Source organism: Microtus pennsylvanicus, chromosome 5 (assembly GCF_037038515.1).
Source record: "Microtus pennsylvanicus isolate mMicPen1 chromosome 5, mMicPen1.hap1, whole genome shotgun sequence".
NCBI classification, from domain to species: Eukaryota; Metazoa; Chordata; class Mammalia; order Rodentia; family Cricetidae; genus Microtus; species Microtus pennsylvanicus.
Window position 1 is genome coordinate 120,258,816 of NC_134583.1, and position 24,883 is coordinate 120,283,698.

The window sequence follows — 24,883 nt, forward strand, 5'->3', positions numbered from 1 at the left end:
TCCATCCCGCATTCCCCACAGGGTAGGGAGCAACCCACGCGCATAACTCATAACTCACAGTCGGGATAGAGCTTGATTGTTCTGGAACAGCAGTTCAGGCAGCACGTGCAGCTGGTTGCGGTTCAGTCGCCTGGAAAAGGTAACAGGAGAGGCAGGAGTCACGTGAGTGTTTCAGAGATAGCCGCGCAGGCCAGAAAGCCCTGCATTCCAAGTCTTTAGGACCAGAGCAGAGCCCCCAAGACTTCTGTAAGACACAGCTTATCTGTGAGTGGCCACTTGGCTATACAGCACCAGAGGGGATGAGCCTTCAACTAAACAGCAAGCGTGGCCTTCCTTCTTTATTTATCACCCCCCCCCCACAATCCACCAAGATCTGATCCCCAGATAATCCCAGCGGTGAGTTGTATCCCTGACCTTATGAAATGTGCGCTAGGCCCTAATGAGGTAGGACATCGCAGAGCTTGAGTGCTTTGTCGGTGGTTGCCTAGGCAGTGCTGGTCTGCTTGTCTAGCTGTGGGGCTTTTCTTTTGTTTTTATTTTATTGTTTGTTCTGGTTCCTTTTTTTTTAATGAAAATAACATTATTATTATTATTATTATTATTATTGAAAATGAATGCTCTCGGTGAGCATGGAAGTGCATGCCTCTAATCCCAGGACTTAGGATGCTGAAGCAGGAGGATCTCCATGAGTTTGAGAATGGACAGGGCTCTATAATGAGTTCTAAAACAACCTGGGACAAACTGAGACCATATTTTACAAAGGGTGGAAAGTTAGATAGATGATAGATACAGACAGAATGACAAACAGAGAGAGAGAAATGTTTGCTTAAAGCAAACAAAAACAACAAAAACTCAGGTGCCAGGCATGGTGGCACACACCTCTAATCCCAGCACTTCAGAGGCAGAAGCAGGCGGAGCTCCGTGAGTTTGAACCCAGCCAGGGCTACACAGAGAGACCCTGTCTCAAAACAGCAAATAAATATATTTAAAAAATAAAAATAAAAAAACCTCAAATTATAGTAAAAAAAGATATTTAAATACCGGCGTGCCCCTTACTCGGCAGTTTATTCCTTATCAGACAGCAGAGGTTTTATTTCAGTGCTGAGGGGTAAACCCAAGCTTCATGAATGCCAGGAAAGTTCTAGAACTGAGCTGTGCCCAGCCATGCTTTGATTTTTAATGCCCAGGTAGTGCTTTCATAGTTTTCAATGTTATAGGTAGTAGCTCTCAACCTTCCTAATGCTGCAAGCCATCAATGCAGTTCCTCACGCTGTGGCAACCCCCAACCACAAAATTATTTCCTTGCTACTTCTTAACTGCAATTTTGCTACTGCTATGAATGGTAATGTAATTATCTGATAAGTAGAATGTCTGATATGTCACCCCTGTGAAAGGGTAATTCGACCCCCAAAGGGGTCGTGACCCATAGGCCAAGAACTGCTGTTCTGGGGCCAGTGCTATACACACAGGCAGGAGCCAGAAGTCTGGGTCTGGAATCTGCCTTATGGAAAGACAGAGCATCATAAGGATCCAGACCTGCCATTGAGGAGTAGCTGTTCCAAACTAAAGCCGCTAATTCCTTAACACCAGGGTCTAGAATGCAGCAAAGCATGATGTCTAACTTTTGAGAAACTATAGCAGATGATAGTATAAATATTAAAAAAAAAAAAGATGACTCTTGCAACACAATCTCCAGCAAGGTGTCCGCACGGCATGTTACACAGACGTCCCCACGTTATTCTCTCACTAACCATGAGCCAGCTCAGCAAAAAAACCTTCTGGACTCACAGGAAGACTGAGCTCCACACAGCCTGCAGGAACTCATCTAGGGTTACCTCCTCTGAGGTCGTCTTTCATCTGATACGTGAGAAAAGCCCTTGTCACCACACTGGGGACCACCATGTTCCCGCACAGGACAGACATCAGATTTACAGCTTTAGGAGACCGGTTGGAAGAAACTGACTTTAAAGAGCCGGCTCCGAGGGAAACACATCATTGGCTCAGAAGAAAACGGACTGCCAGTGTAAGCCTTAAAACAAGAGCAGACACGGGATCTCTCCCCGTCCCTTAGCCCCAGTCCAATAAATTAATCCTGTATTTACCCTGCCTGGTAATTGCTAGGTTTAGGTTAGTTTTGTTTTCCTCCAAGACTTTCTCATTTTTCTGGCTTCAATCTTTAAGAACATTCAGAAGGGGGAGGGAAGAGGAGGGAATTCAATGACTAATTTATACTGAAAACCAAAGGATGCTGAAGGAGTGGCCACCACAGTCAGAGGCACATGGGTACCTCAGAAGGATAACAGTAGCTGAGGGCTCCCCGCCACTTAGCCAGCCTTTCTGAACTCCTGACACCAAGACAGATGCTCCTCGCCTTCCCCTCATAGGACAGAAACAGAGGGAAAGGTGGGTTCTCCTCTCAGGTGTGATAACAATGCTCTCACTCAAGGACATACCCTCCTCCTTGCAGAACCCTCAGGAGTAAACGTTTAATGCCGCCATCTTGCCACATGGCTTGGTCCTTATCAGATACGTGCTGACTTTGTTGAGTTGCCTTCTTGAGAGCCAAGAGGGAAGCGATTCATGCAAGCATCTCTGGGCTGATGTAGGCCTCTGAAGCTGACATTTTTTGCAGCTCCCATCCATAGCTGCCTTCCCAGGCAACTGGGCATGCTCCATGACTGTGACCACTATGCAACAGGACAGCTCTGGCCATGACTCAGGCCTCATGACTTCCAGGACCTCACACTCCGACTTCCATACACACTTTCCCCAGCTGCTTGGGAGAACCAGCTATGTCCGCTCTCCAATTTGTTTATGCTACTACAGGTACTTAGAAGTAGGATTATGCGATTCAATCAAATTCATTCACAAATAAATGAAATGCCACTGGGAAGAGAGTCATCTATATGAAAATTACATTGGCTGCTTTGGAAAGATCTTAGAAGAAAAAAAAAGAAAAGCTGCCAATTGAAGGACTGTTGGATTCAGTAAAAAGATTAATTCTCAACCCAAATTGCTTCCAAGGTGCTGAAAAGAAAACTCATTCTACCTTCAAGAAACCCAAACAAAACAATAATACCCGGTTTGGGTGTGTAGTTTGGGTGAATAAAGCCATACTGTACCCGAGTCACTGTCTCATACTGAAAGGAACAGAGAAATTCTCAAGATGGGGTGGAGGGGGTGAGGCTGGGAAGGGGGCCAATAAACGCACATTTCCATTTTAATTGAAAACGCTATGTTCACAGTCTGGGCGTTTTTATTTTGGCCCCCCACTTCCACCAGCTTTCACAAACCAATCCCCATGGTCTCCCACAAATCAGAGCAGATGGCCATTGCACTGGCTGCTCACTGAAGGGGTGCACAGTGCGTACCTGACACCCCTAGGGACAGAGTAGCTGCCCGCTGGGGAGTGGCTGATGACCCAGCCGGAGAAACAGAGCTGAAACGGACAGAAGGGACAAGGTCTGCAGTGACAAGTTATGACCAAGAGGAAGGCTCTGCCAAGCCTCAGGTGTCAGCAGCAGGGCCAGGCCTTGTCAAGTCTAGACCCCTCCCACCTTCTCGTCCCCGCCAAGGCCAGGCAGCACCAGAGGGACGGATGAGAGCCAAGCCAGGCTCTTAGAGCCAGGTATTTTACTATAAGGGCTTTAAAGAAAGCAAACACAGAGTGAACATCTGGCCTAGCGCTGGATGGCTGACTGCTCAGTTTAAGGCGGGGGGGGGGGGATGGGGGGTGAGCTGGAGGGGGGATTTTCTGGGCGGCAAGAAGACAATGAAGCAAACATGCCTTTTCTCTTTGTTTAATGTTTTGTTTTCTTTGGCATAAAAATGAAAGGGAGAGATTAATTAGGTCTTACTCATTAAGAGTCTAAGCTTTGAAGGCAAAACAATCTGGTTTTAATCCCTTCTTCTGCACAGGCGGCTTAGCCTCTGGGCACCTTGGTCTCTCATCTGTGGAATGCCACTTGCAGGAGCATTATCTCGGGGTTAGATGGCGTGCTACAGGGTCAAGGGCTTCACCTAGCACCTGGCAGCGGAAGGCACTCAGAATTAGCTGTGATTGCCATAGAAAGTCGTCGTGAGAAAATCAAGGGAAAAGAGAAAGAAAAGAAGCACAAAGAACAAAAGAGAAGTATCCCATTGCCTCCTCTCTTGGCATTATTAAGAGCTAATGGTCTCAACTGTTTCCCTCCTCTGCGACACTCCTGACACTCTGTCTCTGTCTCTCTCTCACACGCATGCGCCCTCTGATTTTAGTTATACAAACATCAGTTTCTGCCCTTCTGACTAATTCACGTTCTGAGCACGTCCCAGGGATGTTGGTGGTGTTTCAGTCTTGACGTATTTTACCTATACCCAAATGGCTCTTTTTAATTTTTGGTAATTTGCAAAGAATACCCAGAATTATGAATTTCTAGCCAGTTTTCCAGTCAGTTCCTTAATATAAAATGAACTTTCTGGTCCAAGAACATGACCTTTGGGACTCTCCCACCCAGCATCTGCATCCAAACCATTTTGCAGGACCAAATGGTTGACCACAATAAAGGGGCGAAGTGTCTGCTCCCATCATCTCCCACCAGGTTCTTTTCTTTTTCTTTATCACCAATGTAAAATAAAGAAAATTTAACAAGACCCGGTTTCAAAATTGAAAGCCCCACTCAGAAGCAAGCCATGAAACCCTGAGAATGTCTCTACTTCCTCATTGCTGTGCTGTGGCCCTGTAGCTAAGACAGCATGCCTCAGGTTCGGGGACTGATGTGGGATGCCCTTCTGTATATGCTGTGAATATGTCTTATTAACGTTGGTTAATAAAGAAGCTGATTTGGCCAATAGCCAAGGAGAATAGAGCCAGGCAGGAAATCCAAGCAAAGATAAAGGGGAAAGGGGGGTGGAATCAGGAAGATGCCAGCAGCCACTAGGGAAGCAAGATGTGAGATGTAACAAGCCATAAGCCTCGTGGTAAAATATAGAATAATAAAAATGGGTTATTTTAAGTTGTAAGAGCTAGTTAATAACAAGCCTGAGCTACTAGGCCAAACAGTTTGTAATTAAAATTAAGCCTCAGAGTGGTTATTCGGGAACTGGTGGGCGGGAGAGAAACCTCCAGTTACAGGGGGCTTCCCTGGTATTTCTGCTCGGCACACCAGTGACATTCTTTATGAATCCAAAATCAATGAACGGCAGCCACCCCTCAGGAAAGATGGGCGGAAGTAATTCCAGTTGGATGAATTTTTGCCATCACATGTTCTGAGATTAACAGCAGGGCTACACCGTGGATGGGAATGGGGGCTGGTTACTATTTTTTTCTCTATTAGCATCTCACAAGGCACTATCAGGCAGGGTGAGGCTGGGACCCCCACCTCAGTCCTTACTATAGGCTATAGGCCTGCTGACACAGGGTGAGACTGGGACCCCCCCACACACACTTCAGGCCTGCTGACACCCTCTATAGCAATTCCAGCACACTCCCCAGCCTACATCCTATACTCACAGTCGCTCCAACTCCTTCATGTCATCAAAAGCTCCGCGCTCCACAGCTCCAATCTGGTTCTCCATCAGCTGCCTGGGAGACAAAGAGACAAAAGAGCTATAGGATGCTAAGCAAGGGTTCCTAGGAACTCCAACAAGCTTTACTAGAGCAATGTAGACTCAGAAGTGGGACACGAGCCTTTCCCAGGCCCCAGGTAGATCCTAGATCCAACTGAAGTGGTTACAGCTTCACACATTCCCCGGCTCAGGTCCCACAGCAAACTCTGGCTGGCAGAGCGGCACAGTGCCAATGCTCACGCTATGCTCGACGAAGGTGCTAGGCTTCAGGGGCACATGCTGTGCTTTGGCCCAGAGCATGAACCCAGCACGGCGGAGGAAAGCTATCCCAACTGGGCAGAGCCCACACACATAAGCAAGAATGCTAGTTGCCAGACAACACCCCCACTGTCTGCACCATAGTCCGCCTAGGCCCATCTGCTGACGAAAGGAGCGGGTGCCCAGGCCAAGCAACCACCTGGCTTCATGGGATTCTGCAACTTCCCCACCAGTATGCTCTGATTCGGAGCATCTGACTGGTGGGCAGCATTTTTCACCAAGACATGGGATGCTGCGTGATCATTTTGGAGATGCTGAAGTACTTTTTCTCCTGTGTTCTCTCCCCTCTCCTCTCCCAAGCAGATGGGTTGCATGCTCCTGCATGCTTCAGGCAGGGTTTTAATGTATACTTTCCTCTCTGCTGGAGGCCTATGGGAGGGGTTCCAGAAAGAGAGGAGGACTCCCCAGGATGGGAAGAGGAAAGTTTTGGTCAATGTGGGTCGGTTCTAGAGCAGCAAAGACTCCAGGAACTCACTGCCCCCAACCTCAAGGTGGATCATCCACAAGGCCCCCCCCACTCACCCCAAGGCCCCCAGAACTGTGAAGTGTGCAGTTCTGAACACTTGTACTAACTATCCTGAGTGGGAGCTAAGGGGTTCTGCTTGTGTGATGGTGAGTTTCCTGCCAGCCAGATGGGGCAGGGCCTCCAAAGCTAACTGAGGGGGTGAGGTCGGATCCCTGTGTGCCAAGGCTGCCTCTGCTCCCCAATATCAGCAGAGCACAGAGGGGTGGAGACCCAAAACGAACCTCTCATCTCTGCACTGCCTGGCAGGCACTACGGATGGGCTGCTGCTTAGCCGGGCAGTACTGGCCACTTCCAGGATCTCCACTCGGATAGCTGAGTGAAGTCATGCCTGTCTTCTGTCCCCCTCAGCACCCTCTTGGCCAGGGCCTGCGGCCTCACCGAGGAGTCCTTCTGAGATCACTGGAGATGATGGCTACGCTGCATTTCCCACCCTTCCATCTGATGCATTGTGCTCTCCACCCCTCCATCGATACACTGAATCTACAGCCCTGTATGATGTTTTAGAGGCAGGGCTGTTAGGGACACTGGGAAGGTGATGTGGTAATCGGGGTGAGCCCTGATACCCAGGGATTAGTGAGTCCTCTCCGTGTGCTCGGGGAGCCAGACCAAGTGACGTCCCAGCAGACAGATCAGGACTGATCCAGCATCTCAGCCTCCAGAGCCTAAGCAAAGCCTGTCTGTAGTTCAGATTCCAGCCATTGGTGCTCCACTAGAGAAAACCGAGCTAAGCAGAGACCTGTGGATTTTCCATGCCGCCTGCTCTTCCTTCAGTCGCAGAGATAGAAAGGCCAAGACTGTCCTGTTCAAGTTCTCCGCCATTCTTTTCAGCCACGTGAAAGGCAGTAGCCTCTCTGGGTCAGGACGCTCAGCATCACCCCCTCACCCACTCAGGAAGCTCCTGACTCCACAACAGAAGGCCTGGGCTAGCTTGTGATTCCCTACCTCCCCTCCAGAACTCCGTCTAGAGACCCAAGGCAGGGAGTGAGGAGAGAGGCAGACCCTGAGGGGGACAGCAACCCGTACTCACAGCACTCGGAGCTGCTTCAGCCCAGCGAAGTCATTCTTATGGATCCGTGTGATGTTGTTGCCATTGAGCTCCCTGGCAGAGAAAGGGGGAAAGGAAGTGGTGAACTGAGTGGTCTGGGCCCCCAGGGCTCAGCTCAGACTCCCCTCCATCTGGCTCGGATCAAGCCGGTTACCTCAGCACACTCTCACCCTCCCAGCCAAGAAGCCCATCAAGCCTGAGCCACTATGCAGTTCACATTCCTGCAGCAGGAACCATGAACATGGCACGCGGCTGGGGGTTGCAGAAACCCACAAAGGTGACTCTACTCTGGGGACTCACCTAGATGGAGAGATAGGTCCCAGAGGAATCTGGTGGGGGGTGGGGGACATTCTGGGTTATTCTAACCAAACCTCAGACTCCGTACCCATAAAATGAAGGGTGCCAATTGTGACAGCCTCATAAACAGGTAAAGACCATGACTGCCCTTAGGGACACTGCAATATCATCATGGGTGGCAGTGCCTTATGCTGGCAGGAGAAACACGGGAGGGTCAGGCAGGTCAGGAACACTGAGGAAGTGAGACTTGAGCTGAGTACCACAAGACAAGAAAGGCCTGCCTGAGGAAGCGTGGAGCAAACTCAAGGAAAAGCCACTGAGTCATGAGGAAGCATGGAGCAAACTCAAGGAAAAGCCACTGAGTCAGTCGGTCTGAGTTTGAGTGGGAGTGGGAGACAGACAAAGAGTTGGGGGCTGTGGGTCCAAGCAAGCACAGTGCCTGAGAAAACAAGCAGAGAAAAAGCAAGGAGCCAATGAAGGGTTTATACAGGAGCCCATGAGGCCATTCCTGAGGCAGTTAGGAACCTGGAGGACCTGGCCAAGGAGCCTGAAATCCTATCCCAGAGGCCAGACCTACTAATGCTGTGGCTCCTCCTCGCCCACCACCCTGGGTGTCTGCCCTGTCTTCCCCTCGAAGGTCACATCCGCCCTTTCCTTGGCCCTCCTACAGAAACGAGAACAAATTCTGACCTGCAGCCTCACCGGCAGGCTAGACACCAACCCCACGTCAGAAGCCGTATGGCCCCTTTCCACCCCGCCTCCTAGTGTGCTCTCAGACTCCATCCTGCCGCTCTTCCCAAAGCATCTGCTCAGCCTCAGGAAGCCAGGCCATGCCAAAGGGAAAGTTCTCTGAAAACTTCAGTACCAGAAAGTTCGTGCTCTGTCTGAGCCACCACAACACACACTCAGACCCCAGCTGTCCCCTGCAGCATCTAATCCATCCCTGAGGCAGGAGCCACACCAACTCTTCTTCCCCACCACCGCCACCATCACCTGCATGCTTTTCAACAACCTAAATGCCACACCCAATACATACACACACGCAAATAGAGACTGCTCGTTCATTTCCCAACTGCCCAGACCCAAATAACCACACAGAAACTACATAAGCTACAACACTGTTTGGCCAACGAATTAGGCATCTTTCTTGCTACCTCTTATATCTTAAATTAACCCATTTCTATTATTCTGTGTATCGCCACAAGGCTGCGGCTTACCGGGTAAAGTTCTGGCATCTGATTCCTTCAGCAGCTACTAGGCATCTTTTTGTCTCCACCTACTCTCTATATATATCTCTTCCAGCCTGGCTATATTCTGCCCTGCCATAGGCCAAAGCAGCTTTATTCATTAACCAACAAAAGCAACATATATACAGTAGGACCTCCCACATCACACACACACACACACACACATTTCATGTTCACCTATAAATTGCTCTCACTTAACCAAACAGTGACCAAAAGTTCCAGGTATGGCCATGAGCTCAAACCAAGCCCAAGGCACTTTGTCCTGGATTGTGTTGAAAGCTCTGTAGTCTAGACAATACCCCAAGAACCTAAGTGCTCACCTGAGTTGCCATCATGACCATCTGAAAGATGAGGGCAGGACAGTTTTCCAGTGTTGGGTGTCTCCCAAGGACAACAACTGAGAGATGACAGAACCCTTAGTCATGATCTTCTGACACAGGCTGTCAATCAAGGGTGACAAGCCAGTAATTCATTTGACCCATCACTCTCTGTGCCTGGGACTCTCTGTTCCCGTCCCTTTTATAGTAGGATCAGAGGGGGCTTCAGTGATGCTCCAAGTTGCCAGACCATCGACATGTGCCCCAGACCAAGCCCCTTCCTCATTCTAACTGTTGTGAGAAGCATCGTCTCCATGTGACAGGGGTTCTCGTCAATGCCAAGGCTTTACCTTATTGATCTAAATATTCTTTCCTGGAATGGCCACCAATCTGTGCCTTCTGCAACACAGCTATTCCTCAAGCCCTGGAACCGTCTCCAGGAACCCTTGCTAACTGGCTCTGATGGCGGCTAACTGACTGCAGCGTGGCAGCCTTCCTCGGAGCCAGCGTGATGAAACTCTGGGCCATAGCACAGGTCGTTTGGGTAGATTCGTCTTTCTCATTATAAAGGTACACCTTTGGGCTGGAGAGATGGCTCAGCGGTTAAGAGCACTGACCGCTCTTCCAGAGGTCCTGAGTTCAATTCCCAGCAACCACATGGTGGCTCACAACCATCTGTAATGATATCTGATGTCCTCTTTTGGCATGCAAGCATACATGGAAGGAATGTTGTATACATAATAAATAAATAAATCTTAAAAAAATAAAATAAAGGTACATCTTTGATGGATTATAGGAACAAAAACGTTAGAACAATGGCACACGGAACATAGTGCCGGGTCACAAGGCAGCCTGTGTTCCATGAAAGCCATGTATGTCCTCCCAGCAGACTCACACACATACACAGATCTGTGCACAGGGGCACTGAGCCTGGAGCCACATGGTAATAGCTATAACTGAGTGGTTAGACATAGGATGACTTTAGTACCTTTTCAGCTTGCTTTTCTGCACTTTAATTTTCATAATCCAACATAGTACCCAACTGATTTCATTTAAAATTTTTTAAATAATAAAATAAAATTTTTAAATGGAAAAAAATGTTTAATTAAAAATTAGTGATGTGTGAATATTTTTTCAAGTTCCTGGAAAAGAAAGAAAAAATGAAAACCACATATCTCTGGGAATAACCACAGGGATAATCTCCGCGGATATTCTAGAATATTTTTCTCTTGAGTCTGTTTTCTTTGGATACAACACTTATCTAGCTGAGGTAACCTTACAGGTGCTTCAGATAAACTTGCTAAGACCAATTTTATTAAAACTTTTTTCAATCCTTTATGGATTTCACATCACACACCCCAATCCCACTTGTCTCCCTGTCCCCTCGTATCTGCCCTCTGCCTTTGCAACCTCTCCAAAAGAAAACCAAATTAAAAAGAAAACAAAAATAAAGATAAAAAAATAAGAAAGAAGAAGAATCTGGTCGTGAAGCTGTAGGGCGGCACAGGGAGTCACAGTTCACCCTTTAGTCCAGACATCTCTACTTGTAACTTCACTGTTATGAGTCACTGGTCTGGCTCTGGTTTCTGCTACACCATGGGTAATGGACTCGCACTGGGCCTCCTTGTTTTTTAAGGCAGATGGCTATAGCATATTCCCAGCATGCCACTGACCAAACCGAGAAAAGACAAATGCTAGGACTTGTCTGCCTGAGACAGGACCAACATGGAACTCAGGAAGCCCAGAGCACAGAATTCTCACTAAGTCGGGTGGAGGTGGACTGGCAGGTAGGAATTCCTGACTATGGCTGGCACCTGCATAGCTCCCTTTTCACCCAGCCAGTGAGCACACTGGGACACACACCTCAAGCCAGCCCCTCCGCCTCTCTTCCTATCCAACACTCCATCACCATGTGAAAGGGACTGGATGGGCAAGGACTGGGACTACGGCTCACACAACAACACAAGTACAGCCTCTTTCGCTGATGGTACTTTCCTGGACTACTGTCCCAGCCCCGTCTGCCCCATGGACCCTTACTCTCACTGACCAGATCTAAGTGCCCTCTCTCTATGGAGAAGCCCTTTCTTTCCCATGTCTAGCTGCAACCTAGAAACATTGTGTAGGCCTTAGCAGAGACTGACTTTCCCAAGGTCGTCAAGGCCTTGCCTCAGCAGGGTAACCATGGCCTCTTGCTAGAATACAGCATCCGGGCCTCTATCCTCCAACAGGTAGTCCCAGAGTGTTGCCATGGAGACCCTGTCCCAGAAGACATGCTGCTGGGACCCCTCCACGACCACTGCAGTCAGAGCAGCAGGTAGTGTACCCACAAGGCTCAGAGGGGTTCCGGATATAGGCTGACCTGGGCTCCCCAAGGCTTTGCCGCTGAGGCCCACAGCTGCCACTGCTCCTTACCGGGTCCTGCGAGGTTCGTATTCTGTACCCGCTGCCAGCACTTAGTCCCTCCCACTCACAGCCCCCTAGCAGCAGGTCTGCTCTTCCCAACCTGCTGATGTTCGCAGCAGCAGAGCAGAATGGGCACAAAATAGAGAAGCCACTTGCCCAGTGGGGCACAGCCCATAGTGGTGAGGAAACGAGGGAACCAGGCCAGATTTTTTCCCCTACACCATGAAGCCTGACGTTTTTGGCTTCCTCCTGCCTCATCACCCTGTGCCCTCAGGCACAGTAAGACTTTAGACAGAGCTAAGGTCCCTTGAGTGCTCTAGGGTCCTGTAGTAAGACCCAGAGTTTTGTCCAAGCAGCAGCCCAATCAGCAGCATCCGCAGGCTCCCAGCCCACCCAGCTAAGCATGGTCTTAGTAGGAAAAAACTCGGGCCAGGGAACAGTCCCTATTCTACCACCACACTAGCTGTGTGGTCTTAGGCCTGGAGCTCAAATCCTCTGTGCCTCAGTTTCCCTATCTGTAAAATGAGAATGATGAGCGATACCCCCTCCCAGCCCCTGAGCAAAGTTTTTAAACCTGCCCTCCCCTTGGCCCGGTAGTCCTGCCCTCCCCTTGGCCTACCTCTTTCCAACCTTCCATTCCTGGTGACAACCCTTCCTCTCCCAGAGCCACAGAGTCGCCCTCTACGCCACAGTCCAAATCAGGAGTGACATTACAGGAATTTGAAGGAGTCCTGAACTGATGTCACAGCCCCCACACAAGACTACAAGTTTGTTTTATTCGTATGATAATATTTTTTTTCCGACTCAGGGTTTCTCTGTAGCTTTGGAGCCCATCCTGTAACTAGCTCTTGTAGACCAGGCTGGCCTTGAACTCACAGAGATCCACCTGCCTCTGCCTCTGCCTCCTGAGTGCTGGGTTTAAAGGTGTGCACCACAACCTCCCAGTCCTGGTTTGATAATTTTTTGTTGGTTTTCCTCACCTCTTCCAGGGTCGAACATGGCACATGACACAGGTTTCGATAGGGCTTTCTGGAAGCGTAGTGGATCTGCCTTGACTTGGTACTGGCAGTGCTGGCTTCAGTAGGTTCTCTATTTCTCTCCCCACCCCTGCCCCCCAACCTGCATGCACCCCACTTGATATACGCATTCCTCAGATGGACATATCCTGAGCATTTCACGTGCAGAGTGTGCGTCTTGACAGCAACCTATTCTCTCCAGGGCCTTCTCCTAGATGAGCCCAGGGTGAACCAGGGAACACTGCCGGTGAAAGCAGCCGGGCACAGAGGTCCTCCAAGAGCATCCCATCGGAGGCTGGATGGCAGTCTGTTGGGCGTATTTATCACTCGCGCACCCATTGGCCTTTGGCAGTTGGGAATAGTACTGCTATGAACATGGATGCAAGGGTAGAAAGTAGCTCTCTTCAAGGTTCTGCTCTCAATCCCGTTGGGTCATGCGGTATATTAGCTTGCTTTCTGTGAAGTGATGAAACACTGTGATCAAGCCTACTTATAGAAGAGCTTACTTGTCTTACAGTTCCATCATATGAGCAACGGGCATAGCAGCAGGAACTAGGTGCATAGAAAGAGATTTTGAGCTCTCCAAGCCTACTTCCAGTGACATAATTCCTCCCAGAAGGCTACACCTCTTAAGCTTCTCCCTCAATCAGTGCCACCAATTGGGGACCAAGTGTTGAGTTGTGTGAGCTGCAGAGGAGACATCCTCACTCAAACCACTGCATACAGTAGTTCTATTTTTTCCCCTAAGACAGGGTCTCACTATGTAGCTCTGGCTGTCCTAGAACTTGCTCTATAGACCAAGCTGGCCTTGAACTCACAGAGATCCGCTTGCCTCTGCCTCCTGAATGCTGGGATTAAAAGCATGTGCCACCACCACCCAGCCAGTAATTCTATTTTTAATTTTTTGAGACATTGCCATTCTGTTTGGCACAGCAGCTGCTTCCTTTGATGTCCTCACCAACAGGTGTTAGTTTCTGTCTGGGAATTTTTTTAAATGGTAGCAATCCCATTAGGAGTGAAGGAATTGGCTCCAACGCAAATCTAATCCCATGGATACTTTCTATCCTGAGAGTCACACTTCAACTGGTTCTTTACTGAGACGGTACCTTACACCTGGCAATCCCCTCCTCTGAGCTGGGAGCTGCCCCCCTTACACACACACATATACACACACATACTCTGTCTCTCTCTGTCTCTCTCTGTCTCTCTCTCTCTGTCTCTCTCTCTGTCTCTCTCTCTGTCTCTCTCTCTGTCTCTCTCTCTCTGTCTCTCTCTCTCTCTCTGTCTCTCTCTCTCTCTCTCTCTCTGCAGCAAGGATTCTCCCAAATAGCGGCCAGGCCTTCCAGCCACTCCCCAGCAGCGGCCACTAACTCCCTGAGGCTGATCTCCACCTGCAACCTACTTCTCTGCACCCAAGCATCTCCTCAGCATCCTCCTCCTCTGGATGGGATACCGCTTCCCTGAGCCAGCTTAGTGACTCGAGTCTCCCCCAAATGTGCACAGGCAGGAATCAATGGTGAAGCAGGGGAACCAGGTGGCCTCAAGGCCCCAGTGCTAAGCACTGACAGGTGCTTTGTACCGCTGAGTGAGTGAAGAGAGCCGGGCTTATTAACATCTGAAGAACAGCAGGCTCCAGTCAGATTTAAAAGCTACCCACAAACACATCTCACAGCCTCATGACTCAGGGAGTCTCGGCCCACCACTGCGCAGCCAGCTGTCCTGTCCCGCTGCAGATGGCTCCACCTCTCTGAGAAGCTGGTTAGAGTAGCATCTTCTCCCAGGACTGCTGAGTAAGAGGAGAGCCTAGATTAAGCTGAAAAGCATTTTTGCCGAGTCTGCCCTGAGGGGTGTAAAGGGTGACCACAGGCACCATCAAGGTACATCTCTGTACCCACCCTCCTCTGACCTATTGACTGCCCTCCCCCGCCCCATCCCTCAAGGGCCCTTCTCCCACCATTGCTATAACACAAGCAGGCAACTCTCTGGGACTGCTCGCCCTGAGTTGCCCTCTCCTCCCCAAACTTCCCACCCACTCACCCCCACCATCTGCTCCTGCCTGCCTTCTCATCTTCCCTGAAGCTGTTAGTCCCAGGCTCCGGTGATCCTGGCCTCCTGTGCCAGCAGCTGGCTTTGCCCTCATCCCCAGAGGGTTACTGGTCCTACCCTGATCATCCTCCTCTCCGGATCCACCTAGTGCTCCCCACTGAGAGCATAGCTCCTCCCACACGTGCCTTCCTTTCCTTGCCGCCAGCTCTTCCTCTCCATGTGGGTTAGAATTAGGGTACAATTTCTTCATTAGGAGACCCCAAAAGCAAGCAGCACTTCCAGATCTCATTCTGTGCCCTTGGGAAAGTAAAAATCTAAGGCACCCCCAGGCAAGTTACCCTGTTAAGGAGGTGTGGCCAGTCAAGGCACTGCTTGCCTGTAATCCCAGCATCAGGAGCCTGAGGTGGGAACGTGACAAATCTGAAGACAACCTAGACTACATAGCAAGTTTCAGAATACAAACTACATGGTGAGATCCTGTCTCCAAAAAGGGGAGCCTACTATACTTCTCTGTCTTTCAAAATAAGTTAATTAAAAATAAATATATAAAGGACTGGGGAAAAAGAAAATAATGATTAGGCATTAATTGTTGAAGATAGGATTCATTAATCAGTGTTGAATTAATAGCTGACACTGGAGAAACACAGGACTCTGCATAGTCCCTCAGCTACTTTGCACCTGAATATGGAAAGTCACTTTACGGTCGAGGTAGACATCATCTTTGCCAGAACATGCAGGTCAGCCAGCAAATCTCGTGGATGCATCTGCCCATAAGACCCTCTGAGGACACAACACCCCTGTGACATTCTCACCAAAAATGCACAGGCTCAACCAAGTTATGAAAAATACTGAACAAGCCAGGCGTAGTGATGCACACATTTAATCCCAGCACTCGGGAGACCGAGGTAAGTGATCTCTGTGAGTTTGAGGCCAGCCTGGTCTACATAGTGAGTTCCAGGCCAGCCAGGAAAACATGGTAAAACTCTGTCTTAAAAACTAGACAGACAGAAAATTAGACAACCAAATCAATGAACATAACCAGCTAATGATCTTTCCAAAGAGTCAAGGTTATAAAAAGCCAGAAGGGACAAAGGCCTGCCCTAGACTGAAGGAGATTGAGGAGAGATGTGAGTAAAGACAGTGCAGACCCCTGGGATTCAGGGGCCATTGGGGGTGAAAAGAAGGAGAAAAGCCCATTATTTGGTTAATAATATTATAACTATGTTAAGTTCTCAATTGGCTAACTGCTCTGTGGTTATAAAGCTAGCACTGGGGAAGCTGGCTGAAGCATATGTGGGAACTCTCTGAATTTCTAATTCATTCAACTACTTCACGAATTAAGTCAACTAAAACCATTTTAGAAAAAGAAAAGACTTTTTTTAAAAAGAAGAAAAAAACTGTAGCAATAATGACAAATTCCAGTGACAGAAATTACATAATCGACTTTCTCCGCACAGTCGGCTGCTGTGCTCCAACACCATTCCAGTTATTCTGCACACCAAAGCGAGGCAGCAGAATTCCTGAAAACACCACTCGCATGTGCCCCTCCAGGCTCAAAACCCCTGGGGCAGATGCTCAAAGGGGCTGTCAACAGCCAAATCTGGGCTACTATCAACATCGAATAGGAACGTTAACAAACTAGATTCCAACAAATAAAATAATAACACAGGTCTGTTATATCTAGACAAACAGATGGAGGAGAAGGGGAGATCCTTTCTTATCAGCTAACGGTGAGGAAAAGATGCAGCCAGGAATCAGCCATTGGGTCTGAAGCCCCAGACAAAGTTCTGAAGAGCAGGTTATACACACTCAAAATGCCTCCCAGAGACTACTTAACACAGAAGAAAACAGATCAACGTTGACGTCTATGTGCCTACGGATCAGAGCGAAAGTCACAATGCCAGGACAGACTGACACTGCGTGTATCTTCACAGGATGCAAAGAAGGGAACAATGTAACTTACTTAGAATTCTTACTTAAAATGGGATGTAACCCTAAGGAACAGTTGGATAAAGCCAAGCTGAAGGATAGCCTGATAGCTGGACTATAGGCCTCAGTATGTCAAAGTCAAAAAGAACAAAGGCAGAGAAGACACCCCAACTAAAGATGAAGAGCCATGACTTCTAATGCTATCTAGTCAGAGTCTGAACCTTGGAAAAGTGTTGATCAAACAGCTGGTGAAAACTGGCCGTGAGTTACCGGATTGTGTTGTCTGATGTTCTCAGTTTGATAGATTTGTTGCTCTTAGAAAATACACATATACTTAAAATTTTACAGGCCTTCAGCCTATTCTTAAATGGGGGGAAAATCATGCGGCCAGATGTGGTGGTACATGCCTGCCGTCCGGTTCTTGGGACCCTAAGTTCAGGCTGGGCTGCAAAGTGAGAGCCTCCCTCAAAGAATGTATCTGAGTGCGTGTGTCTTAAATGTGAGGGTGAATTATCTAAGAAAGGGCATAGACTGAAATGAACAACCGGGTCTGGTTAAAGGAGACACAGGAGTTCCTAACCCTTCTGTTGGAACTTTTCTAACAAAATGAAAAAACTGTAGCAAGCACAAGGGCTCTTTGTGAACGAAGAAAATGATCTACAATTGGACTTGGGAGGTGTTTGCTCAGCTCTGCTGATTTGTTTTAAAACCACTGACTTTTCAAAAACTTAATACAAGCTTTTATACACAAGTACACGCACTCACGCACACACACGCACACACCATGGCAGCTTCTCTTTCTCAGCCCCCTGACACGATGCTTTCCTAGAATTCACCCACAAAATTCTTCACTCCTCGGGTGAATCTGCTCCTCCTCTCTCTCCCCGACTCCGACCCCAAATCCATGTCACTCACCTCTGTTTCCCCAAATGTGCTCGCCCTTCCCCCACTCCACCTGCCTTCCAGAGTCAAACCCTCAGTTGGCTCCAGCCCTGCCCCAACCTCTCTCTCCCTGTCATGGCCAAGTGCCTCCCATCCATCTCCCTCATCTCTGCACTGACAGGACCGGACCGTGGCTACAGCTGCGCAGTAGTCTAAGCCCGTAGCTAGATGTTTCACGTCAACTTTACAGCCCTACGAGCAAAATGTCATCACTGGTCCCAGGAAATCGAGGCACCGCTGAGCTGCCCAAAGTCTCCCAGGTGGCAGCTGATGGAGCCAGGATGCAAAGTAGGCCATTGTCACAGCGATGCCTGCCTATGCTGGAAGCCGCTGCGCTCCCGGTCCCTACAGATGTCCCTGCATACTTATTCTTTCTCTCCCACCCCCTGCAAGCTCCCAGAGGAACCAGCCCATACCCAGACCTCTCTTGATGTGATGCACACACGGCAGGTGCCCAACAGCTGTTTGTTGGCCACGGGCTGGGTTCCAGAAAGGAGAGGAGGGGGCGGCAAGCCCCATCAAAAACAGGAGCCAATTCTCCAATTCTCCACCCCCAGCGCAGCCCAGCTCCCTGGCTACTGCCCAAGGCCCGGCCGTCATCTGCTCTGGGTAATAAGTATTTGTATGGCGATAATTACAGCATTTGGGAAGAAAATCCCATTAAGCGAGAGCCCCGCCGAGCTGCTAATGCCGGCACAGAACTGGAGGCGGCAACTCCGCCAAACGCCTGCCCGTCTGCTCCCGATAACGCGGGGGCCGCCTGTCCCCACCGCCCCATACAGGCCCCGAGAGAGCGTGGACGCCTCTGCCTCGCGGCCTCCAGCGGCACGGGCCAGCTTCTGGCACACTGAGAAGTGGTACTGAGGAAGGACAGCATCCTCATTCTGGTGTGGTCCAGGGCTCGCAGCCACTGCCTGGTGAGAGAAGAGGGTAGTTATTGCAGGGATCCCGCACTGAGTGGTCTCAGAATCCTTTTATGTCCCTGGAGCTCTCTGTCACATTAATAACAATGATAATCATGCCTTTTATTGGGCACTTGCTTTCTGCCAGGCTCTGTGAGGCACGCAGCACCTCTCTGCCTATTATCGAGTTCAGTCCTCTGGCCCAGCCTTTGAAGCAGGTCCTGTCATTACCTCCACTTTATAGGCAAGAAACCGGGGACTCGAAGCGGTGCGCCTCTCCTAAGCACTTATCTCAATTTGCAGTTATGTCTTTATTCTCCTATCAACTATTCTTCCCGGTCCCCTGCTGGACAGGAGCTTGGGGAGAGGCTGTTTCTTCTTCCACTCAGCAAAATGCAGGGAGCTCAGTAGACAGCAGCGATCTGTTGAATGAGGGAATGCAACCCCACAGGACGCCCCAGCTGCCAAGAGGCTGAGCAAGACTAACAAAACACCAGGTGGGCAATACCAGAGTCACGCCATCTCGACCCTCCACCCTGCAGAGTCCCTTCTCCCTGTATACGAATTGCAAGGGACAGAAGAAAATTTGCTCAAGTAAGACAACCACATGCTCTGAGTAGTGGGAGCCCAGGAGAGAGGCCCAAAGCATGGCTGAGCCTCAGCAAATACGTCCCGAGCACACCCGAACCTTCTAGCCTGCAGCACAGGCTCCTCGCCGTATTAGCACCCAACGTTTGAATTATGAAGCATTTCATAAACTCATTTTGAGCAAATCCTTGGGAAGGTCTTATGGGATAGGAGGTATTATTCCCACAGGCTGAGGGAAGGCAGGCTAGCAGCCACATGCCACCGGACTGCAGCTTGTTTCCTGCAAAGGTGTCGTTATCCCCTTCATATGTGGGCAGAAGGGGCGCATGCAGGTGAAAGACCACCGCTGGGTCTCTGTGCCAGCTGCTCAGAGTCTAGCACTAAACTTAGCACCCTGGCTACCATACCAGTGCCTGTGAGAACAGAAAACTAACCCCCACCAGGACCACCTCCCTCCTCAGAGCAGTCTCTGCTGGAGGACCCCAGAGTGGCTCACCCAGACAGGCCTTGATGGCAGACATGGTTTCAGTCCCTGGCCTCAATTCCAACATTCTATGGATTCTTTTGTATGTTTTTTGTTTTGTTTTGTTTTTCGAGACAGGTTTTCTCTGTGAAACAGTCCTGACTGTCCTGGAACTCAACTCAGGAGACCAGGCTGGCCTTGAACTCACTGAGATCCGCCTTCCTCTGCCTCCCAAGTGCTGGAATTAAAGGTGTGTGCCACCACTGCCCAGCATTATATAGATTCTACATAGGCTCCCCAAACCATGAATGTGTCCATCGACTATGAGCAGCTTAAGGAGAGGAGCCCAGGCTAGTCACAGACTTTGGCAGCATGTTTGCAGCTACAGCCTGCTAGGCCAACCAGAGAAAGGACACGGGACACAGACCACAGCAAGAGAGCAAGGCTCACAGCCTGACAAGTGACAAATATGGTAGACCGGAGGAGGGAGTGTGCTGGGGGGGGGAGGTGGCAATCAGCATCCTGGCCTTCGAGGGGCCCTGCCTCCATCCTTGGATGACTGCATGGATGTTCAGCAGACATCTTTCCCTCTCTGCACCCACAGGTGACTCAGTGGCAAGCCCAAACTACAGGGGCCACGGCAGTGAGGCAGAGCAGTGTCCATACAAGCTAAACCTGCTTGTCATACTCCTGGGTACTCTAGTGCAAACCATTAAAAAAAAATCTCCCTGAAAGTCAAGAGCCTTGAGTGGAAGGATGTGGGAAAGTTAACATTTGACCAGCATGGCTGAGTTCCTCTTAGCCTGGGTCCTGCAAAGACGAGACTCTTGCAGCGTCTTGGCAGCAGGGTCTCCAATCCTTTACTCCTCGCTGTAATTGTTCTGTTACAGTGAATTATTTAGCATTCCTTCCCATCCGCCCACCCAGCCTTCAGCCTCTGTGACTGGACCCGTTTCCTCAACAGCACTGGGCCTTCCACAAGCTCTCCCCAGAAGTCTCCACAGAAAACCAGGGCACTTTTTTCCCACTTGGGAGAACAGGTCTGAACCCAGAGTAATAGAATATATGGTCATAAAGTTGCTGGGGCCCCTGGATGCGCAGCGGACTGCAGACAAACACACAGCCTTGCAGAAATTTCCCAGCCTGGGGAGCTGCTGGCTAGTCCCTGCTCAGCACACATGTCCAACTCCCCTAAGATGCTCACTCTGGGCTCACACCCAGACATCCCCAAGACAGTGTGAGCCTGGAGAAAGGCTTTCCTGCCCTTCCTAATCTCTCTTTATAACCTCTACCTCCTTTGGACACTGTGATTCAGCCTCAGAGAAAATCTGAACTGCTCATGGCCACGCCAGCCACTCCTGGCTGCAGGCTTTGTGCTCAGGCAGCCACTCCAACCTGTACTGCCTGTGCTCCGCGGACAAAACCCACTAACCCTAACAATACTCCCCAATCTTCTAAGAAGACCCTTCGCTCCCCAAAAAAGGGATTCTTGACCCAGTGTTCTCACAAGGCTAGCCTGGCCTCTCCCTACATCTTTTAGCTAACAGTCCCCTGTCCAGTCCTTCACACCATCTGCCCTTTGAAGGCGGAGACAGACTCACTCTCTGTTGGAGTCTCTGCACCCAGGGTAGGCACTGTTTTGATGAGCATGAGTCTCTTCCTGTGCTACCGATAGTCCTTTACTTAGCAAGTATCAGAACTCTAGCTTCTTCCAAACAGTGCCTTTCATCCTCCCAAGAGGCAGAAACCCATTTTAACCCAAACTCTTTTTCTGGATAGAAAACAGCTTAAGGTTCAGAGGAGTCTGGTAATTTTTCCAAAGTCTCACAGCCAATACTTCACACAACTGTTTCAAACCAGGGCTGTCTCCGACCCTGCTCTATCCCAAGATTCACTTCATCTCACTGATTATAAAAGACTAAAGAGCCGGACAGTGATGGCATACCCCTTTAATCCCAGCACTTGGGAGGCAGAGGCAGGTGGATCTCTTTGAGTTCAAGGCCAGCCTGGTCTGCAGAACAAGTTCTAGGACAGCCAAGGCTACACAGAGAAACCCTGTCTCAAAATAAAATTAAATTAAATTAAAAAAATCCTCCTCTAAAGAAAGGCTAAAGGATTCGTGAAAGTCAAAACAGACCCTATCCTAAACATTCAAGGTAGCAGGAAACAAGAATGCCGAAGAGTCAGCTTCAAAGCAAAGGAGAGGGGCTCATGTGTTTTATGTGCCGGCTGCTACCAGCATAGCAGCTGCAGGAGAAACACACCACTATGTAAAGCAGAGGACAGCGATTGTGTCCAGAAAGAACAGGCCAATCAGGTGATTGATGACCTCAGCAATCCTCCAGACTTTTTGGTCATTAGCTCCTCTCCAAGTCCATGAGGCTGCCTCGAGGAAACTCAGTATGGTGCCACCCCCAATTTCTACACACACACACACACACACACACAGACCAATTCCCAACTAGATTGCATGCAGATTGCAAAATCTCTAAAACTGTCACAGGAATGTCTCAAACCCAGCCAAAGAGAGTCTGGGGCAAGCATTCTCACTAATTGCTGGCCTTGGTACTTCAGAGTTTGATGTATCAAACAGTTCTCCCCAGGGTGTGCCTCTGACCAGTTGGGACTCATGAAAATATGCTCAAAAGTTAGCAAAATATGTATACCGTTCCTGAAGCTCACTGCAGTCACCCAGAAGTGTGGGAAGAAAGGGGAAACCCTCTTCAAAGAAGCCAGCAGCAGCCTTTTCCAGAGTAGCAATGAAAATCTCCCGGTGTAGTCACCTCTGAGAGCTGTACAAAAGCCCTGTGGATGACTAGAAATCCACTGTCCACTGGCAAGCCCCACAGACCTGTGTCCTCACACTACTGTGGTGTCCTTAGATGCTGGGACTTCACACAGACCGCATTCGGCAGGAAAAGAAAACATATCACACAGGTCTGTAAACACGGGCTCTACCGTGCTCGGCAGGTCTAGAAAGGGTGGAGTTCCCTCAAGAATCCAGAAGTAGAAGAGAACAAGGGAAAAGGAATGGTGGCTTTTGTGACTTGTCACCGTCAATATCTTCAACCTCGAGCCTCGCTCCAAGCATCTCCCCTCTCGCCTCTAGTATCATTCCTGGGCTCCTAGTCCAGGACACATCTAACCCTTACAGGCTTCTGAATGCCCCAAACCCCAAACCCAAGGCCCTCGAGTTCCATTGTCTGTCTGCCGGCTGGGAATGGGGACAGGAGGGGGGTAGGTTGTTGACACCTAGGGAAGAATTAGCAATACTTTGAGGACAAACAATGGGTAGAATAAGAGCCCAGAAACTTCTGCTCCGTGGCACCAAGCAGCCAGCCCTCGGAGACCAAACCCACCTGCTTGCTCAGAACCCAGCCAAGCCCCAAATGTCCAAAGGGAGACACTGTGCTTGGAGTGTGTGGGAAGGTTTTCTCCTGGGTGCCAGGAAGACTCTCTGGCACCGATTCGCAGGTATCCTGGCGGAATAGACTGCTGTGCTGTGGAAAGGGACTGCCACCGTGCAGAGCGCAACGGGCAGGTGTGAAGATGGGCTAGCAACACGTCCAGGGCCCTTTGAATCAGGCACCTGGAGACAGCGGCGTTCTTGGCTACCTTACCAAGGCACTGACTCCTCTACTGGCAACGGAGCCCAACAGTCTTGCGCCCCCACCTCAACCCCTGCCCTCGGATGCGTCAGGGTGGAAGAGCAACCTGGGGCGGGGAGGAGTCCCGGTGGACGGGTGGAGCCGTACTCACAAGCGCTCGGTGTTCCGTGGGATGTTCTTGGGGATGGCCTGTAACCCCGTTCCATGGCAGTCCACGGTGGTGCCGGTGCAGGTGCAGAGGGCGGGGCACGCCGTGGCCCCCAGGCGCCACGCGACTGCCCACAGCAGCAACCACAGCTCCGGTCTGCTCAACCCCGAAGAGGACCCGCGCTGGGGCGTCAGCGCCATGGTGCCCTCACAGTATCCCGCTCGCGTGCCAGACGGCTGCAGCCGCTGACCATCCCCGTCTGGGGCGGTCCCCAGGTGCTATCCCCTCCGAGCCACCGAAGAGCAGGGAGGGATCGTGCGATGCGCCCTAGCGGTACGGGTGGCACCTAGATGCTCCCAGAGACCCGGTCAGTGCTCGGAACCAGAAAAGGCGCCTTAAGCGGAGGGCGCACGACTACTCTCCCGGAGCTCGCTGCCAGCGTCTCCCTCTCCCTCACTCCAGCTCCCAACTGACTGCTGCGAGGAGGAAAATGGGCAGGCCTCGCGCGCGCGTACCTCTCGTGCGCGCGCGCCCGCGCGCGCAAACACACACACACACACACACACACACACACACACCCGCACGCTCACACCCGGCAGTCATCCATCAATCGAAAAGCACACATCCAGGGCCAGACCCCTTCCCGCCCTCCCCCCAGCAGCACGGACCACCGCCCCGCTTCCTCCCCACCACTCCTCTGCCTCCTCTGCCGCAGCAGAGGCCCAGCCGCTGGCATACAGTTTCAAAGGTGCAACCTCCCAGGCGCCAGGGGCTTGGGGGAAGGGGGATTGCAGGCTGGACCTGCTCTGTTGATCTATAGATGAGCTCTCTCTCTTCTCTCTCTCTCTCTCTCTCTCTCTCTGTGTGTGTGTGTGTGTGTGTGTGTTTCTGTGTGCAAGGATATGAACATTTAGACCAGTCACTTTAGCACCCGCAGCTGCTGGCCACCAAAGAGATTCTTTCCCCCCCATACACATACACACCGCCACACCTTCCCTGGGACCACAGACCAAGCCGGGTGGCCTCTCCAAATTGTTCAGACTTGGACCTTGAGAGCAGAACCTTGAGAAAATACAAAAGCCCCAAAGCCAGGTTAGTCTTCCTCCCTCAACGCCAGCTCTCCCCAAATGGCAGCGCTCTTTTTCTCCGGAGAACAGAAGCAAGCCAGCCAGCTGGGGTAACAAGAGTCCTGGCTGGGCTTTGTGTGGGGGTGAGGGGGAGTTCTACCCAAGCCTCTTTACTGGTGTACAATGGGGGTAGCAGGCCTGTCAGGGAGTCTTGGAGATCCATCAAACATCGTTCTCCCCATCTGACAGGTGGAAACAGATGCAAAGGAATATTTGCTCCTATCATCAAAAGGCCACAGTCTGAGTGGAGAGAGCACACAGCCTGTTGAGGAGAAAAACGCCACCCAGTCATCCGCCACCTGTATAGGACCCTGAGTTTCACAGTCCCATGGGCAAGGATTTTTTCTTATTCTGACACAGTTGGGGGTGTGGGTGTGAATAGGAAATCCAGTGAGGGACAGAACTCCCTCTAAC

The 24,883-nt window shown here is 50.3% G+C and overlaps 1 protein-coding gene across 3 annotated transcripts in view; it reads right to left on the reverse strand.

Moving 5' to 3' along the window:
- Slit1 (slit guidance ligand 1) overlaps positions 1–24,191 on the reverse strand; it is a 148,133-nt gene extending 123,942 nt beyond the window's left edge. For 2 of the 3 annotated variants that reach the window (XM_075974090.1, XM_075974089.1), the window contains exons 1-4: positions 23,346–23,813; positions 7,419–7,490; positions 5,492–5,563; positions 59–130 (exon numbers count right to left, since the gene is read on the reverse strand). In XM_075974090.1, coding sequence (XP_075830205.1) covers positions 59–130; positions 5,492–5,563; positions 7,419–7,490; positions 23,346–23,542 — 413 coding nt within the window. In that variant the 5' untranslated portion in view covers positions 23,543–23,813. Of the gene's footprint in view, positions 1–58; positions 131–5,491; positions 5,564–7,418; positions 7,491–23,345 lie in introns of all 3 variants that reach the window. The other variant, XM_075974088.1, reaches the window with a different exon arrangement.
- Positions 24,192–24,883: the final 692 nt, after the last annotated feature.